Raw genomic sequence first — 20142 nt, forward strand, 5'->3', positions numbered from 1 at the left:
TAGTGCAATTCTTGTCCGGGCTATTTCTCAGCAACTAATGACCGAAATTCAATGAAACTTTATGGGAAGCTTCACTACCAAGAGGAGATGTGCATATTATCAGCGGGTTCTGGTCGGATGATTTTTCACAGAGTTATGGCCCTTTGAAATTTTCCATTAACTGTACATATAGTGCAATTCTTGTCCGGGCTATTTCTCAGCAACTTATGACCGGAATTCAATGAAACTTTATGGGAAGCTTCACTACCAAGAGGAGATGTGCATATTATCAGCGGGTTCTGGTCGGATGATTTTTCACAGAGTTATGTCCCTTTGAAATTTTCTATAAACAATTCGTGTCCCCCCAACTACTGTGCCCTCAAGACGTTTCCTTTTATCTGAATATATAGTGCAATATTGTGACAAAAAAAAGTTAAAAAACCTTAAGGGAGCATCACCCGTCTCCGACGGTTTCTTGTTTTTCGTGTCTGAAAATTTAGAGTCACAAAAATATTGTCTGTAAATATTATTCAACTGTGTAGGGATATACAGTCTCTGACAATTTACATAAACCAATGATTTTCCAATATTCCTCTGACTTCTAGCATTAATCTGACATATTTTATGTACGTCATTTGCTTATAAAACATTTATTTTTGGCTAAAATAGATAACGTCCTAAAACTAATATTACAGAGTAATATCTGTAGTTCATAGCACACGTTTAGTTGGAGCTGAATGAGAAAGTTAGCAAACTTATATCTGTTAAGCCATACAATACAACAGAATTGAGCCTTGCTCAGAGAAAACAGGTCTTATTGCTTGTGCGTAAACTGTCGTCCCAGATTAGCCTGTGCAGGCTGATCAAATACTACGCTTTCCACTTTAATGGTATTTTTTCTTTAAAGGAAGTCTCTGCATAGCGAAAAATCCAGTTAAGTTGAAAAGTGTTGTTCCAGATTAGCCTGTGTGTACGCGATTGTAGGACATAAGCCCCCCAGGACAAAACCCCCCCAATGAAAAAATGAACATTTGGACAATTGCCCCCCAGTAGAAATGACAGGTAGGATATAAGCCCCCCAGTTCTCATTTTGCATCTGGACATTTGCCCCCCAGTGCTTATTTTAGAAGAGGACATTTGCCCCCCAGTGCTAATATCATATGTTGTTTCCATTAAACTAGTATATCTCTGTCTTTGGATTCATTATTATTTCATATCTCACAAATATATAATCATTGAAACTTGGATCATTATAATTTGAAATAAAAAAGGTCCAGAAACTCACTTGAATTTTCTAATCTTAGGTAAAACAAACATCTTAAAGAATTGTTCTTTAATTAATCAATCAAAAGGATTATCAGCTTGTTAAAGGTGTGACATGTGGCTTTGATCATATACTTGTTAATGAAAATTAATGGCTTCTTTATTTAATCAATCAAAAGGATTATCAATAATAATTATCATAACTTAGTACAAATAATGATAATTAAAGTGAACACATATAACAACATTTAAAGGCAATTATTTTTGTAGTTACATTGTTTGAGTGACAATTAACTAAAACTTAGTATATAACGAAACTATCACATTTCAAATGATACATTTCATCATGGAAATTATTAAGAGTAATAAAGGGTCTGAGAAATTACTGAAGGATGGGTACTCTTACACCAAAAAGAAGTCTCGTAAAGAATCAATACATTGGGAATGTTCCAAGCGCAGAAGCGCTTCATGTAAAGGAACCTTGACAACTAATCTTGATGTAAGTATAATATTAAAATGCTATTTGTTATCTTTGCTATCATAACTTTTAAAATAGCGATTTGCAAAATTAATTCCACACAGTATTGCATAACTTCACAAATTTAATTATTTGAAGTAAAGGTAAATGTAGTATTTGTAAGCTTTACCAACATTCAAAATATCAATTAATTTACATAATTAATTCCAAACAGATATACAAAACGTCACAAAATAATTATATATATAATAAATTAAATGTTTCATTTCTATTATCATTAGTTACAATATTAAATTATTGTTTTTATATATTCAGGTTACTATGGTCACATCATCCACAACACACAGTAACGATGCTGACCACTTAGCCATAGAAGTTATGAAAGTCAGAGAAGAGATCAAATCCAGTGTCGCCTTATTTATCCCTTCCATTATTTAAGCCTTTCAGTGGTGGTTATTGGATAAATGGATTATCATCTCAAAGGTTTTGAGTAATCAGGTGGTGATAATTGGACATGATTATCTGCTCAATCGAGTAATGTCATTGAAAATTAGGCACTGGGGGGCAAATGTCCACTTCTAAAATAAGCACTGGGGGGCAAATGTCCAGATGCAAAATAAGCACTGGGGGGCTTATATCCTACCTGTCATTTCTACTGGGGGGCAATTGTCCAAATGTTCATTTTTTCATTGGGGGGGGTTTTTCCTGGGGGGCTTATGTCTGGCAGTCGTGTACGCACATGCATTAAGCCAAGTTTTCTCAGAATGAGGCTGAAATGGTATTTTCATTCTATGTGTTTAACCTCACACTAAGACAGAATTCTTGATGTTATACTTGTGTCTGTCAGACCCTGCTCTGCGACATCAACAACCTCACAAGTGACGGCCATCTGTGGACCCAGGAGGACCTGTACCTGCTGGAGAGTCGGTTGCTACTGGCTACAGAGGAGCCCCTTTGCCTCGACCCCTCCCCCGCTGTCCTCCTGGTGGCCAACAAGCAACAGTATGACCGCAACAAGATGAACACGCCTTTGCTGAAAAGGTATCGCTACATGCAGTTAATATGTTACAGGATTCTGCTACGTGCAGTTATTCTGTTATAGAAAAAATATTGACCTTTTAATTATATAGAATATCTTTTTATCACATGCCATACCCTGTTTCCCATGTAATATAACCATCACATATATTTTTATCTTACACATGTGTAATATACTTTTTAAGCGTTTTCATTGACTTATTTTTGTTTGATTGACAAATCGCATTTTGTTATTTTGCTGAAATGACGTTGCAACGTCAAATGACGTCACAAAATGTAAACAACATTCGAGATTCATCATTATGTTTGCGTAAATATTTATTTAATTTTCTCATTTGAAAGTATGTGATAAAAAAGATCTGACACTCGTCATTTCATACCATAGGCAAAGGCTCGCTTACTTAAAAAATTCCTGAACTCGGTTAATAAAATATGGTATGATATGACATCTCGTGCCAGATCCTATATATATTTTATTTAGTGCTAGAAGTGTTATATTTGTTTACAGAACACGGTCTGAAGTGACAAATTTTCTTATAAAAACCTTTTTTTTCTGTTTGAAAATTCTATTCTAAATGAAAATTCTTTTGATTTAGGTCTTTTACCATTTAACATGCATATATTGCATATTTGTTTATATTAATTGAATGTTTAGTTTCCTTCTCGATCCTTGTATTTAAAGTAGTTAAAATTAGGGATGCAATAGGTTAACCGTTTAACCTACCGAAGTGACCAGTTAACCGGTTTCATTTTCAGGAAAAGGTTAACCTGAAGAAAAAAAATTGATTATGTTTTTTTCATGTAATAATTTGTACTATTTATGTTTTGTGCGTGACATACTGCCAACATGCACTGGCGACTAATTAGAACAACATGCTTGCACCATCGCCGATATTAAATAACATGTTAACAAACAAAGTAATAAAACAATAAATCAGTACCTTTGTGATAACAAATAGGGGGTGCGTTTTGATAATTGGCACTTTTGTTTAGCTCGCAAAAATTTAACGAGGGAACTGCGGGGAGTGGGGGCTTTTAGCGAGGACGTAATTGACACTTTTATCGAACTCACGATAAAAATCAAATGAAGCATTGGACAGCTTATTTTGATGTTTTGTTAACAAATATCCAACACTGATTGCTCGCGAAAATGAAGTGTTTATAAGTAAAATTTTTATGAAGAAATGCATTCGTAGTTGAAATCTGTTTTGAGTTAACTAATGTCGTACTTGTAACGATAATAGTTTGGCTCAAATTACTTTCGTTTCTATAGAGAGTACATGTACGCTTGGTATGACATTTTAAACGAATACTTTAACATTTTAGTACTTACGGTGTTTCGGTTAACCGGTTAATAACCGGTTACATCAAAAGGTTAACCGGTTAATGATTTTTGTAACCTCTTGCATCCCTAGTTGTAATCCTTAGGAGCTTAATGCAAACCAGCTCTGTTCAAGTAGCCCACATTGAAACAATCAGAGCCATTATAAACATTTCTCTGTGGATGACATGCATTCTACTCTTGTCTGGAGTGACTGTTGATGCTGATGTGTGAGAGTCCAGAATTCTGTTTCCTATCTTTAGTATATTAAAACTGTGCTATTCAGTGAAAATTAACAAATTTTTAGCTTCACTTATTTAGTTTGTTTCAGTTGTATGGCAACTTCACATGATATGCTCATATCATGCTGTAAGTTGATATATACATTAATGACTGGGATAAAAACTGTTTACATACGGGCCATGCTTGCCTTGCCTAGCTATCCATTGATGCCTTCCCTTGTTGTTTTTTAAATACATCTTGTAAAGAGAGCATGAGAGCTTATTAAGAAAATGTAGGGTTTCACCACTTATTGTAGGGGCCATCTTTGTAAAAGAAATATGTAAATGTAATTTTGTATTCTTTGCATAATTCTTTGTGCAGATCAGTGAAAAAGTACAACCAGTCTGCATTGAATCGGAAGCGTAAGATTGCCCAGTCTCCAGCCCCCCGGGAGTTGCAACTTCATGACTTCATCACCACCAGCAGACGGGACAAGAAGACAGCCTCACCCGGGGCCAAGTTGAGTAAAACTGTGAGGATTTAATGTCCTATAACTTTTTACTAGGGATGTCAACGAATATCCGAATATTCGGTCCCGGGCCGAATATTCGGATACTGTTTTCCGAATCGAATATTCGGAAGAAAAAATAAAAAATCGAGTAATTTCAAAGAATTTGTATTCGTAAAATTTGCTTCAAACATTGTCAAAAAAGTTGTTCCCCGTGTCATAATGTTTATTCCGGTTGGCGCGATAATGCGTCGATATGGTGATGACAGTATACCGGTCATAAATCCCGCTAACAAAGCCAGACACTTTGTGTCAAAATTATGATAGGTGCAAATCGCGTCTGCAATCAAAACACCGACCTGCACTTGATCCAATGACTCGAATTACATTTAAAATTATCAAAGATTAAATGAGTAAAGGAAAAGCCAACTTTGTGTAAAAAACAAATAAGACCGTATGGCAATTAAAACACCGACCCGTCTTGATCTAATAACTCGAATTACATTTAAAATGATCAAAGATTAAATGAGTAAAGAAAGAGCCGACTTGGTGTGAAAAACAAAACAGATCGTATGGTTATAATCACGTTGTCCAATCAAAAAAGCTTTTAGAAAATAATTTACTCAACCTCTAATGAGTATTTGCGTATCGTATGGTTCAAACATTAATTAATTACTCAATATTCAATCAGGTATTATACTTAAAGAAATGTTTTTGGTATTGCACCCTCATTTAATTGAAAATATTATAATTGTTACACGCATAAAGTAAATATCTGTCCAAGCAAAATGCCACATACGCCTCCGCTGCTTGGAAGTATTTCACGACATCATCCGATAAGAAGTCGCCGATCCAAGTGTCTTTTAAACGTGGCAACTTTAAAAGACTGACTGTTTAGTCTGTTTAACAGGTTCAAAGTGTGTTGTGGCTATGTACATAATTCGTTTAAGTTCAGCTTTAATTATATGTAGATATAACTGTTTTGTCATGTAATTATTTTGTCGTCATGTAATATTATGTTTCTCGTTCTATTGTTGACGTACGATATCAATAGTTTAAAAACAGTTTTTGTCATTCAATTTTAACAATAAAAACTTAAAAAGTAATCAACAAAATCAGCTTCGAATTAGCGACGGCAACGCTGTGTCAATATTTAGTCACTTCCGGTGAACTTCCGGTAAAAACGAAAGTATAATTCATGGAGTAATGGTACGGTAAACAAAGTTGACTTTTTTCCAACAGATGTTGACCGAATATCCGAATATTCGTTCGGAAGGGTGACCGAATATTCCAATACCGATATCGGTATTCGTTGCCATCCCTACTTTTTACGTAAAAAACCACATTTGTTCTGATTTATTTATCATGGATCTTTTTCTATCCCTAGTCTTGGAAAACAGGGCTAAATCCATGTGGGTAAAGTGTTGTCGCAGATTGACCTGTGCAGTTTGTGCTAATTTTTGTTTAAAGGAAGTCTCTTCTTAGTAAAAATCCACTTAAGGCAGAAAAGTATAGTCCCTAATTAGCATGTGAAGACTGCACTAACTAATCTGGTATGACACTTTATGCACTTTCATAAAATCCGTTTTAAACATGAACAAAACTCATTTTCTTTCTGCAAGCAACCTCAATATAGCACTGAACTAATAATCTATGAACATCTGGTTTGACTCCTGGCACGTGTCAAGATTACTTGTGTAGTGATATCTCATGAAATCATGTCTACTTCCATTTTCCCCCTACTTGTAATTGAAGTATGGCAGTTGTCAGTTACTGGCTTGAGTATGTACACTGAGTGCTGGTAAACCTGCTTACCCAGGTAAAGTAAGAGAAGGTTAATTGATCTAGGGCTTTCTCTGCCACTCACCAAATTAGCAAATGGCTACAAATAAAGAAATTTTACTACAACAAATCTATTTGGCAACAAGGTTTTCTATATTTTCACCCATAAAATATAAAAAATAATAAGGATAAAGACATAAAAGGTAAATTTGGCTACAGAAAATTTTGAGCCAGATGGAGCCCTATGACCGCAGTAAGATGACAGTGGACAAACAGTGGAAAAAACAAACTGTATGCCATCACCTAATCTCTTGTTTAATTTTAGTACAATATTTTGTTGGTGTATCAGTTTTTCAAAATCTGTGCAAGCTGTTGTTTCAATCATTTCTTGGCAACCGTTTTCAGACTGTGGACTTTTGGAAACAGAAGCAAGTTCCTCTCTCCACCCCAGAAGTTATAGACGTGGAGAAATTTGCAAAGGTTAAAGAGAAACAGGAGAGGACATTTATGGAAGAAAACACTCTGGTATGTGCAGTATGTTATGATCTTAGAACACTGTCTAACACACTGGTATATGCAGTATGTTATGATCTTAGAAAACTGTCTAACGCACTGGTATAGGCAGTATGTTATGATCTTAGAACACTGTCTAACACATTGGTACAGGCAGTATGTTATGATCTTAGAACACTGTCTAACACACTGGTATATGCAGTATGTTATGATCTTAGAAAACTGTCTAACACACTGTTATAGGCAGTATGTTATGATCTTAGAACACTGTCTAACACACTGGTATAGGCAGTATGTTATGATCTTAAAACACTGTCTAACACACTGGTATGTGCAGTATGTTATGATCTTAGAACACTGTCTAACACACTGGTATATGCAGTATGTTATGATCTTAGAACACTGTCTAACACACTGGTATATGCAGTATGTTATGATCTTAGAAAACTGTCTAACACACTGGTATAGGCAGTATGTTATGATCTTAGAAAACTGTCTAACACACTGGTATAGGCAGTATGTTATGATCTTAAAACACTGTCTAACACACTGGTATAGGCAGTATGTTATGATCTTAGAACACTGTCTAACACACTGGTATATGCAGTATGTTATGATCTTAGAAAACTGTCTAACACACTGGTATAGGCAGTATGTTATGATCTTAAAACACTGTCTAACACACTGGTATATGCAGTATGTTATGATCTTAAAACACTGTCTAACACACTGGTATGAGCAGTTTGTTAGGATCTTAGAACACTGTCTAACACACTGGTATATGCAGTATGTTATGATCTTAGAACACTGTCTAACACACTGGTATGTGCAGTATGTTAGGATCTTAGAACACTGTCTAACACACTGGTATATGCAGTATGTTAGGATCTTAGAACACTGTCTAACACACTGGTATAGGCAGTATGTTAGGATCTTAGAACACTGTCTAACACACTGGTATAGGCAGTATGTTATGAATCCTGTTTTTAATGCTTTGATACTACATGAAGGAGTTATAGGAATGCCATAGCTATTTCAGTATAGTATACTCTGTCAGACCGAATTTTGTCCGCAGAAAATATATGTTTGTGACTCAAACTACTTCCTTTCATATCTCAACAAATTAAATTGAAGCTTAAAATTTGTCATCACCATGAAGAGATTTTCAATCGGAAGTGACCCCAAACATGCTTGTTTTTTGCACGCTCTTGAATAAAGCAGACAGAGGGGTTCAGGAAGTCTTAGTAATGTTTATGACATAGCTCTCAATGTTTGTCTGTTTTATCAGCAGTTAAACAACTGATTGGAGTTCTGATTTTCCACAGATTAATGAAGTCATTAGCCAGAACGACAGCTTTCTTTAATTGAGGCTTGTTCTGGGAAAATTGGGTTTAATGCATGAGCTTAAAGTGTCGTCCCAGATGAGCTTGTGCAGTCCTGACAGGCTTATCAGTGGGGACGCCTTCCGCCTGCACTAGATTTTAGTTAAGGAGAGACATCCTTTGAACAAAAAATTCCATAAAAGCCTAAATTCCTTTTACACACATGCATAAAGCCCAGTTTTCACAGAATTAGGCTCAATTGTTGCACTTGAAACAAGAATTGTAGACTCATCCTATTTCCATGTGTAACACATGTATGTTGTGTCTCTTATTACACCCCCTGGTGACCTATGTCTATTTGTAAGTAGACAAGACCTTTTCCAGAGACGTTCTGTTGCCCTGTTTAGCACACAATATTCAAACTTGGATGTATCTTTGTCATATTATAAGTTTGCTATTTGGCATGTGACATTGTACCGAGGTCCTCCATTTTGTTATAATCATTCCCCAGGAGTCAACAGGCATGAGTAAAAGTGGCAACGCCCTTTGGTTCACAAAGTTAATATAGACTTTTATGGCATACAGAAACCATTTTCATCTGAAACCTCATGGCCCATAGGTTTGATATTTGGTATTAAACAGTGAAATGTGAACCCCCACAAAAATTGATGAAATCACGCCCCTAGAGTCAAAACTTTGTACACCCTGAGGAAGAATGATTTATATACACTTATACATATATATCATGATAACTATTAAGATCTTTTCTTGCAAGCATGAAGCACTATTTGGTACAAAAGATATTATAGTGGTCCTGCACCAAGTGTTAAAAAACGATGCCCCTGTGATAAAAACTGGCCACGCCCAAGGGATAACAATTCTTTGTAGAATCAACTTGCAACATATTATGACATGTAACATCAAGGTGTATTCTAAGTCACTATGGTGACAAGCTGTAATTAGAGAATGGTGAATTTCAATCATTCCAAAATAATGATTTTATTTTTAAACAAAAACCCAGTCCTGAAACTGGGAAACCAACATGTTATTTGTAGTTGTTTAGAAAGAGTGTCAGGACTTTTTCATGATTTAATACTTTGAATAATAGGAAACAAATAATTATTGGTGAGTGTTGGGAGAAGTTCATGATATTGATCAAGACACCTTGTTTCTGCAGCTTCATCTTCATCAATTTTCCAACTCCCTTTTTATGGGAAAACTGGGCTTAATGAATGTTCATAAAATGTCAGCCCAGATAAGCCTTTGCACAGGCTAATCAGGGACACCACTTTCTGTCTACGCTGGATTTTGTATTGAACAGACCTGCTTTCAACAAAAAAATCCATAAAAGTGGAAAATGTACAGTCTAATCAGGGACAACACTTAACATGCATGAAGCCCCGTTTTTCCAGGCTCATATATATTCTTGCCTCAAATCTTACAGAGTCTTCTAGAGGAGCATGTCCTGGAGCGTGACGGCATGCAGGACAAGAAGCTGCTGGCCAAACTGACCATCCTCCACCGCCCCAGTGACGACGCTCACATTGGGGAGCTCTACCTCGACCATGACTACAGGGAGGACAAGTCTGTGGGGGCCACCTGCAGGTTAGGATACACTGCACACAATTAGGCTACACTGCACTGAATTAGCCAGTAGACACCTGTCCATCAAAGATTCAATTAATAAATTGTGTGTTTATATTAATAGTCAAATTTAAATACTAACACTTGGCTTAAAATCAAGTGGTAAATAATATCACTAGGCAAAAGTAATACAACCAAGATGTAAATAATGACACTTGACTATCAGCATACAATCAAGAGGTTAGTAATGACACTTGACTATCATCATACAATCAAGATGTAAATAATTATACTTGACTGGAGTTATACAATCAAGGGGTAAAACATTACACTTGGCTAGAGGCATAAAATCTAGTGGTATATAATGAGAGTTGACTAGAGTTATATTATAAGGTGATAAATAATGACCCATTCATTGTTTACTTTCATGGTGGATGTCCTAATGTTTCCACCTTTGCGAATATCCCAATAAGTATTGTTCAAATGGTGGAAGTTGCAATAAATGTTTTCCCACATGGTGGATGTCCCAATCAATGTTTTCTTTCATATCCCAATCAATGTTATCCCCCTTGGTGGATGTCTCAATATGTATTTTTATGCCCCCAGTAGGGTGGCATATAGCATTTGAACTGTCTGTCTGTCTGTCCGTCCGTCGGAAAACTTTAACATTGGCCATAACTTTTGCAATATTGAAGATAGCAATTTGATATTTGGCATGCATGTGTATCTCATGGAGCTGCATATTTTGAGTGGCAAACAGTCAAGGTCAAGGTCATCCTTCAAGGTTAAAAGTCAAAAAATACAATCTAAGGGAAGTAATAAGCTTTAAAAGGGAGATAATTTCTAAACCTACCAAATGATATATTGAAATTTTATTTCAAAGCGGCGCAATAGGGGGCATTGTGTTTCTGACAAACACATCTCTTGTTCTCCTATGGCAGACAGTCTGCTAACTAAAAAGTTTTTTTTTAAAGTAGAAGCCATTTGGGTCTCCAAACTTAGGAAAGCCATAGATCTTACCAGGTTTTCATAGAGCTGCAATTAATTGTGCGCAAAAGCATTTGAATGGTTTGCTTGTTAGTTTAGTTATACATTCATATAACCCCAATAATATTGATAAATAGGTACATATGATACCACTCAAGACTCTATCCAATATCTCTGTCAATCAATATGGAAACAAGGCCAGACACAAACCATTTCCAAACACTGGCTATTCAAGCTAATACCATTAGTTAGACCTCAGCTCGTTTAAGCCTTTTTCTGGGAAATCTGGGCTTAATGCATATGCATAACCTGTCTTCCCAGATCTTGTCAAGTCCGCTCAGACTAATCTGGGAGAGCACTTTCTGCCTAAACTGGATTTTCGTAAAAATACCACACAAGAGAAAAGTGTCGTTCATGATAAGCCCGGGAGAACCACACAAGCTTATCTGGGACAACACTTTATGTACATGTATTAACCCTTTGCATGCTGGGAAATTTGTCGTGTGCTAAAATGTCCTCTGCTGAATTTCTAAAATTAGCATTCTCTTCCAATTTTTTCAAAGAATATTATCAAAATAGCAAACAGTTTGGATCCTGATGAGACGCCACGTTCTGTGGCGTCTCATCTGGATCCAAACTGTTTGCAAAGGCCTTCATAACTCGGTTCCCGCACTGAAAGGGTTAAACATCAGTTTCAAAGAGGGAGGGTTATTTAGATATCATATGATATATAAATGGTCTCAATTTGTTAACCATACATATTTCTGTTTTTACATACACATTTGGTTTCAATCTATTTCTTTTGGATGCCAGAGTTTTTATTGTGTTACTTAAAACTTCCTGTAAGGAATTTGGAGCAAAGTTAAGATTTAATATTCATTTAATATAGATTAGGTAATTTTTTCCCTCAATTAAACATGTTTGTCTGGCAAAGCTCAAAGTCACAAATGAAGAACATTATATGTATTTATTTATGCATGGTCACCTAGTTTTACAAAAGCTCTTTGTTGATAATTTTCATTCCTTAACTTGTATAAAGTGAATTACTGATTTGTAAAAGCAAGTTTATCATAATGATTTCTTAAAAGGACCTTTCCACATTTTGGTAAATTGACACAATGAAAAAAATTGTTCCAGATTGGCAAATTTTCTGTTTAGTTATGATATTTGCGAGGAAACAGTTAAGCTGAAGGTTATCTATGCTCTAAAATATCCAATATCTGCATCACTTGACTATTTTAAAACCTGGAAACAATAAAACATTAAAATGCGACACTATTGTATGATCATGTGGAGAGTTCTGTTGTAATCGTTATATTTTATGACATAACAAGGATTGCTTATATTAAGTGTAAAATACACCACTCACTATCTGTGCACGGATGGCCAAGTGGTTTAAATGCTAGACTTTTACTCTGAGGGTCAGTTGTGCGAACCCAGTTGAGGATTTACTCTTTGTTTTCTTTTTTAAATTTTCTTCTTGTGTGTTCACTGCAGCTATTTTAGCTATTTAGTTCAAATGTTTACAGTTAAAAGTGTTTAATGACAAACTTTATTTCATGCAAAATCTGTGAAAAAGGTCCCTTTAATATTTGACATCTCTTGTTTCAGATTTCTCCTTGGCAGCAAAGACTCTGTCAGAAAGTAAGTTGCCACATTCTGATCACATTTATGAAGAGAACTGAAGCTGTGTTCTAGGAAAACTGGGATTAGTGCATTTGCATACAGGCGGGTACATTCCAGTTGCACTGCCTGTCTGTGCATTTGTGTGTGAAACTGCCTGTCTCAGCCATAACTTTCCCATACATTGATGGATTTTAAAGTAACTTTGTGCACAATGGTTACCATCATTAGATGACGTGTCATGTTTAACTCCTTCTTCCTTCATAAAAGGTCAAGGTCACACTTAACGGTCAAAAGTCACATTTTGCTGTAAAACAATTTTAGAATTCCTGGACAAGCCTTAATTTTGCCATGTATAAAGGGATTCTAAAATAACTTGCACAACTTGTTAACCGGCCCTATTACAATAATCTTAATCGCCATGTTATTTTCATTGGGACATTGTTCATATGCTCACCAGGTATTTGGACCAGTTCAGAGAGATCTTCACGGAGGAGGGTCGCCGTGAGGTGAAGATAACGATCCACCGGCCAGGACAGCGTACAATAGTCACCTGTACCCAGACCCTGCCTACTGAGCTACCCTCGGCCAACGTGGGGGTCAACATGGGCACAAATAAAACTGTGACCTCCACACCACTGCAGGTTAATATCAGGATTGAAAATAAAATGTATACTGGTCGTATACGTAATTCCGGCCTGTACGTAAAAAAACGGCCACCTGTGTTTAATCATTTTCATGATCTAAACACATATATTTTGAAATAATTTTTAGAAAAATCAACTTGAAAACCAACCCTACTCTCAATATTTTGCAAAATTAAAGAAGCATATCACTGTAAACGTTTGCATTAACATAACACGAAATATTTCTCACATGGGAAAAGTGACGTCATCATCCATTGCGAAAATTATATCCATATAAGAAACAAACATATTTAATAATATTATTATAATTTCTATCTGATTAACTTTAATTAAAGACTATAAAGGTCACAAATCCAATTATTATGCATATCAACTGGTCTAATTTTTACAGAATTTCAGTTACTCTTGCATAAAAACTTCTAATAACACAGCTTAGGTACAACGTTGTCAAGAATTATGGAAGATAAACCCGTTTCATAATTGGAAGAAATGTTTACATTTTTGCAACTAACATGATGTGTAGCCTCAGAGCGTTGACATATGCTAAAAATAGCCGAAAGAACATTCAATTTTAATTCTATTTTAACAACTTTTTACAAGCAGAAAGTAACTTATTAGTTCACTACAAACGTTTTAACCATTTAGAAGAGACCTACTTTGTGAGTAATACCGGAAAACGTTAAAAGTCATCGTTATATTTTTGGTGACCTGAGTCACTTTCAATTTCTCTTTTACGAGTAAACAGCGATGTAAATAAACTGATTGTTTGTAAACACAATTGACTTGGAGGACACTTTATTTTGAGCTCAAAACAAGTTGTATTGCTCATTTTTTTATTATTATGTCCAATAGCACATATATATATTGTTTTTTGCTAACCTTTATAAATAAAATATGAAAAAAATATTTAAAAATCTGTAAATAATTACGTATCTTCACCTTTATAGAGCCTTTAAGGTATTTTCATTTAATTGTCTAATAACATACATTTAAAACATAAAATTCAGGACCTAAATATAAACTTTTAATATATAAATTACCTCCCTTGATTAAAATATTAATAGGCTACATGTTGTAAAATTAAATATAAGCGTTTACTAAAAATCGACACTAAAGTCAACTTTTTAAACAAAATGTTTTTACTTTCTTAGCATTGTTAGAAAAAATAAAATAATAACTATTTTAAAAAAAATAAAAAAATAATGAATTTGCAGTTCCCCATTAACAGTGCCTGTTTATATTTATTAAAATAGTTAGGTAGAGGAACTGGTATAATAATGTCGCATATATTATAAGTTTCAAGTCGAAAATTTTGTTTTTGTAAACCTTTATTAGTACTCTTTAAATGAGGACATTTGTCTAAAGATATTGCTTTGTAATTGTACCTGCAGATTTAACTGAAAAGTGGCCAATTTTGTAGGTACAATTGCCATACGAAAATTGATACTTTATGTCATTAATTTCTGTTAATAAAAGTAACATACACTGATTTAATTCTATTGAAATTTCATGCTAGGTGAGTTTTGAACTCAGGATTATATATTTGAAGTTTAGTTTCAACCAGTTGCCTAAAACAAAAGATTTTGTTAAAATAGTCCCAAAAGTGGCCGGCATTACGTACACGACCAGTACTTGTTTTGGTCTGTTGATTGTGTATAACAGACAATTAAACACGAATATTTCTAGCACATTAATTTTAATTACAATTTCAAACAGTTTTCAGTTTCGGACCTTTTTTTGATACTTATGAAATCTTTATAACCATTTATTAATGGCACAAACAGTGTGATATAAATGCAAACACATTTTTAATGATAAAATATATTAGCACAACAGAGAACAGTGTGGGATATTAGCACAACAGAGAACAGTGCGGGATATTAGCACAACAGAGAACAGTTTGGCATTTTACATATTGTACATACAAATGGTATCAGTATGCAATATGAGCTTGAATGTCTATTTTAAAAAGATTTAACATGTTTCAATAATAATAAAAACAGAAATAATAATAATGTTATTTTTTGTACATTTTTCAAGCATTCTAGTTAATTATACAACTTTGAGTGACAAAGCTGTAGCCAAAGATATAAAACTTAGTATCTGTCATCCCCTTTATAACTTGTTGTTCGATGTTATTCAATTAAAAACATAGAAGCTGGTCTGATGAATGTGCATTAGGTGTTTGTCCAGATAAGTCTGCAAAGATTTTCCATTGACGAAACTTTCTGCTTTTATGTTTAAACGCAAAAATTAAGTTTTGGTTGAAAGTGTCATCACAGATCCGCCTGTGCAGACAGCATAGGGTTATCTAGGATGTCGCTTTACCCACATGAAATTGAATTAAGGTTAATTTTTGGCTCATAGATAATAATTAGTATTGAATACAGAACAGTTTTTTTTAGAAAGGCTCAACAAAAACTAAGCCACAAACATTTTCATATAAATTCCAGGATAATCAAATTTTCCAGTATTTTTAATATCCCCGTTTTTATTATGCTCATCACATACGTTTTGCAAGTCAAATGCAACATATCAATATATCAACATATCAATATATCAACATATCAATATATCAACATATCAACATATTAATATATCAACATATCAATATATCAATATATCAACATATCAATATATCAACATATCAATATATCAACATATCAATATATCAATATATCAACATATCAATTTATCAACATATCAATATACCTTTAAAAAAACAGAGCCTCCTTCTGGGAAAACTGCACTCAATGCATTACTTGCTAATCATGGATGACTTTTCCGTGTAACTGGATTTTTTTTTTGGATAGACTTCCTTTAAATGAAAAATCCCATAAAAGCAGAAACTGCGCTCCCTGATTAGCCTTATGTGTGACAACACTATGCACATGTATTAAGCCCATTTCTCTCAGAATGCGTCTCAAAAAAGCAAAAACAAATCTATTAGCTAATCTCATATCAGGAGCTGGGCCCGGGCGCATTGGGAGCCCAGAAGAGACAGATGCCTATCCAGCTACAGCTGAGTATCCCGCCCCCTGGAGGCACCCCTACTCCACCCCTTGGGACATCTATCTCACAGCAGGGTGAGATAACTCATGATAAATCTTAAACTATGTGGTCTCATATGTTTAAAAAATAATGTGTGTTCAGCATGTTAAGTTCATTTATATATCAATGCGCATGCCTGTAATTTGCTGTTATTATAAATTTGATTACCCTTTTATAGCAATAATAAGCACTTTTTTCATATTTGTATTTAAGTTCAAGATCTTTTATTCAATTAACAAATCTTTAATAACCCTAAAACTATGTCCGATTGATTCCCCAGGTACCCCCACCCAGTCACCAGCCCAGATCCAGCTGACATTGCCAACCAGTGTAAACCAGTCTCCTGTAGGCCTGTCTCCACGGTTACCTCACATGGCCAACCAGTCACAGTCAGCGTCCCAGAGGCTCAAGCAGCTGGGACTACAGACTGGTTTTCAGACAAGTATAGCGTCCCGGAGCAACACTCCTATGGCCAGTCCTATCAATCCTCAGCCTCCTATCGGTAAATGGCGTTATGGGCAGTGTTCTGTAGACATTAGGTTTTTGTAGTTATATTACACCCAATCGGTGCAAAAAGGTACCATGCGCCTTCTAATTTCACTGTCACATGGTATGTTATTGCACCAAGAGGGCGATAAGATGCTGTAAAATCATTTATATTTGTTGGCATGAAATTGAATGGTCTTTAAAAAAATGACCTCTTTATGGACAATTAAATTCCTGAATTACTGATTATGAAATAAAATATGAGGAATATGCATTGGAAATTTTCCAATGTGTTCGTGTTAAATTTGTGGATCGTTAATCCACAAAATAAAAAAATAAGTCATGTTCTGAGAAAACTGGGCATAATGCATGTGCATAAAGCGTCGTCACTGATTAGCCTGTGCAGTCTGCACAGGCTAATCAGGGACAACACTTGCCGCCTAAATTGGATCTTTGCTAAAAAGAGATTTCATTTAAACGAAAAATGTCATAAAAGCGGAAAGTGTTGTCCCTGGGGCAACACTTTACGCACATGCATTATGACCAGTTTTCTCAGAACGCGACTTAAAAATTTGATGTCCCACAAATGCTTTTACAGTACCAACCTTTCTTTTAACTATGCTGCTTTCACTTTGATATTGGCCTCTTTATTTAATGTTGAGTATCTTTGTTTTATGGTTTCTTTTTATTATGCCCCCGAAGGAGGGCATATAGTGATCGGATCGTCCGTCCGTCTGTCTGTCCGTCTGTCCTTCTGTCACACTATTCCTTTAGGTTTCGCGTTTAGGTTTCGAAAAATGCTCATAACTTCTATGTCCCTTCACATAGCAACTTGATATTTGGCATGCATGTGTATCTCATGGAGCTGCACATTTTGAGTGGTGAAACGTCAAGGTCATCCTTCAAGGTCAAATGTAAAAAAGAAATGTATCAAAGCGGTGCAGTAGGGGGCATTGTGTTTCTGACAAATACATCTCTTGTTTCATGTATAATAATCTGAATTTTAAATTGATGTAAAAGGTCACAGTTAATTATATTTCAATTGTTATGCCCCCACTGATTGGGGGGCATTGAGATTGCTCTTTTCCCTTGGTATATTGGGAGGCATTGAGCATTGCTCTTTTCCCTCGGTATATTGGGAGGCATTGAGCATTGCTCTTTTCCCTCAGTATATTGGGAGGCATTGAGCATTGCATTTTTCCCTCGGTATATTGGGAGGCATTGAGCATTGCACTTTTCCCTTGGTATATTGGGAGGCATTGAGCATTGCTCTTTTCCCTCGGTATATTGGGAGGCATTGAGCATTGCACTTTTCCCTCGGTATATTGGGAGGCATTGAGCATTGCACTTTTCCCTCGGTATATTGGGAGGCATTGAGCATTGCTCTTTTCCCTCGGTATATTGGGAGGCATTGAGCATTGCACTTTTCCCTTGGTATGGCAGTATGTATGTTCCAAAGGTGTGTTTAGAAGTCCTCTTTAACAACAGGGTGATCTGCTCAAACTTTCACAGTTGAATAACATTTATATGTAGATAAACATAATCAAGGTTAATAAGGAATTTTGGGCTGAAACTTATTTTGGCAGAATTTGGAGCCTTTGTTCCTATTTTCACGATAGAATATTTTGTCCAGACATTTTGTGTTTTCAACTGCTCTTTATATGTCAGTTGAATCTCACTAAAACTTTTACCTTGAATTACCTTTATTATCCTCCCCCAAACAATTTTGGGGGGAGCATATAGTCGCCGCTTCGTCTGTCCGTCTGTGCACAATTTTTGTCCAGGCTATTTCTCAGCAACTAATGACCGGAATTCAATGAAACTTTATGGGAAGCTTCACTACCAAGAGGAGATGTGCATATTATCAGCGGGTTCTGGTCGGATGATTTTTCACAGAGTTATGGCCCTTTGAAAATTTCCATTTACTGTACATATAGTGCAATTCTTGTCCGGGCTATTTCTCAGCAACTAAGACCAGAATTCAATGAAACTTTATGGGAAGCTTCACTACCAAGAGGAGATGTGCATATTATCAGCTGGTTCTGGTCGGATGATTTTTCACAGAGTTATGGCCCTTTGAAATTTTATTTTAAAATATTCTTGTCCCCCCAACTACTGTGCCCTCAAGACGTTTCCTTTTATCTGAATATATAGTGCAATATTGTGACTAAAAAAAACATTGGGGATTATCACCCGTCTCCGACGGTTTCTTGTTTATATATGATAATAAAGCAGGCATTTAGGGCTGCGATAAGTTATGTCAGAATTATGGGCCTTGGTTGTTTTTTCATTATATATTGTATAGTCGATAAAGTTTGTGTTTTTAAGTCCACTTGAACTATACTGGATGAAACTTTCACACTTTTTCTTTTTGTCCACTGTAGAATATATTGTTACCGTATCTGTTTCCAAACATGGGTTGTGGGGGCATCATTGTAACACATTTCTAATTTCAAAATGATTTACTTATTAAGTCTCTTCCAGGCATCCCATGTTTATACTTGACAATGCAATAAATCTGATTTCTGTTTTATCTTAAACTAAAATTTCATTTAAAGAAACTGACATTGTATTGCTTGTATACATTTGAGCCTCACTCTTGGAAAACTGAGCTTAATGCATGTGCGTAAAGTGTTGTCCCATATGCAGTGCAGTGGGCACAGGCTAATCAGGCACGTTTTCCACTTGTATGGTATTTTCAGTTAAAGGAAGTCTCTTTCTTGCAAATATCTTTTTTGAGTGTTAATTATCATCACTGATTAGCCTGTGCAGACTGCTAAACAGGGATGACACCATATGCACATGGATAGTTATTCCAGAAAGAGACTTGTTTGCTAAATTGCGTCAGCATTTCAGTACAGTGTTCTTGTCTTGCTTTTCCAGCCCAGCTGTTCACCAGCCCAACCTCCCAGGGGACTCAGCCCTTCCTGGCCCAGCCTTCCACCCCTGGGGGCTCCCTGCCTACGGGCTCCCGAACACCCACACACACCCCGACCCCACCCCCATCCATAGTGTCCATGCCCGGCCAGCTAGCGAGGAAGCCCAGTCTGACCAATGAGTCCTCCACTATACACCATATGGCCCAGACCACGCACCATGTGAATATATCCTCGTATGTGCAAGGTAAGCAGTTGTCGGTGCTTTTTCTCACCATTTTGGGAACTCGACCGACACCTTTTGAATTGGGAAAATATCGTCGTTTTGAGTATAAATGGGAAATTTGTGGTTTTGTTGATTTGCTGTATATAATATGATAATAATAGTGTTTTCAATATTATATTAAATAAGGTAATGGAGATAAACTACATATTGAGATTTATTAAATATTTATTTGCTTA

General features: G+C 35.7%; 1 protein-coding gene across 19 annotated transcripts in view; it reads left to right on the plus strand.

Annotated features, from left to right (window-relative positions):
• Positions 1–20142, plus strand: part of LOC127876412 (transcription factor SPT20 homolog) — a 51797-nt gene that overhangs the window by 18280 nt on the left and 13375 nt on the right. For 18 of the 19 annotated variants that reach the window (XM_052421661.1, XM_052421654.1, XM_052421663.1 and 15 more), the window contains 9 exons: positions 2568–2761; positions 4683–4833; positions 6997–7116; positions 9871–10031; positions 12609–12641; positions 13081–13264; positions 16233–16353; positions 16599–16820; positions 19688–19927. In XM_052421661.1, the coding sequence (XP_052277621.1) occupies positions 2568–2761; positions 4683–4833; positions 6997–7116; positions 9871–10031; positions 12609–12641; positions 13081–13264; positions 16233–16353; positions 16599–16820; positions 19688–19927 (1426 nt within the window). Of the gene's footprint in view, positions 1–2567; positions 2762–4682; positions 4834–6994; positions 7117–9870; positions 10032–12608; positions 12642–13080; positions 13265–16232; positions 16354–16598; positions 16821–19687; positions 19928–20142 lie in introns of all 19 variants that reach the window. The other variant, XM_052421652.1, reaches the window with a different exon arrangement.

Source organism: Dreissena polymorpha, chromosome 4, assembly GCF_020536995.1.
Source record: "Dreissena polymorpha isolate Duluth1 chromosome 4, UMN_Dpol_1.0, whole genome shotgun sequence".
Classification (NCBI taxonomy): domain Eukaryota; kingdom Metazoa; phylum Mollusca; class Bivalvia; order Myida; family Dreissenidae; genus Dreissena; species Dreissena polymorpha.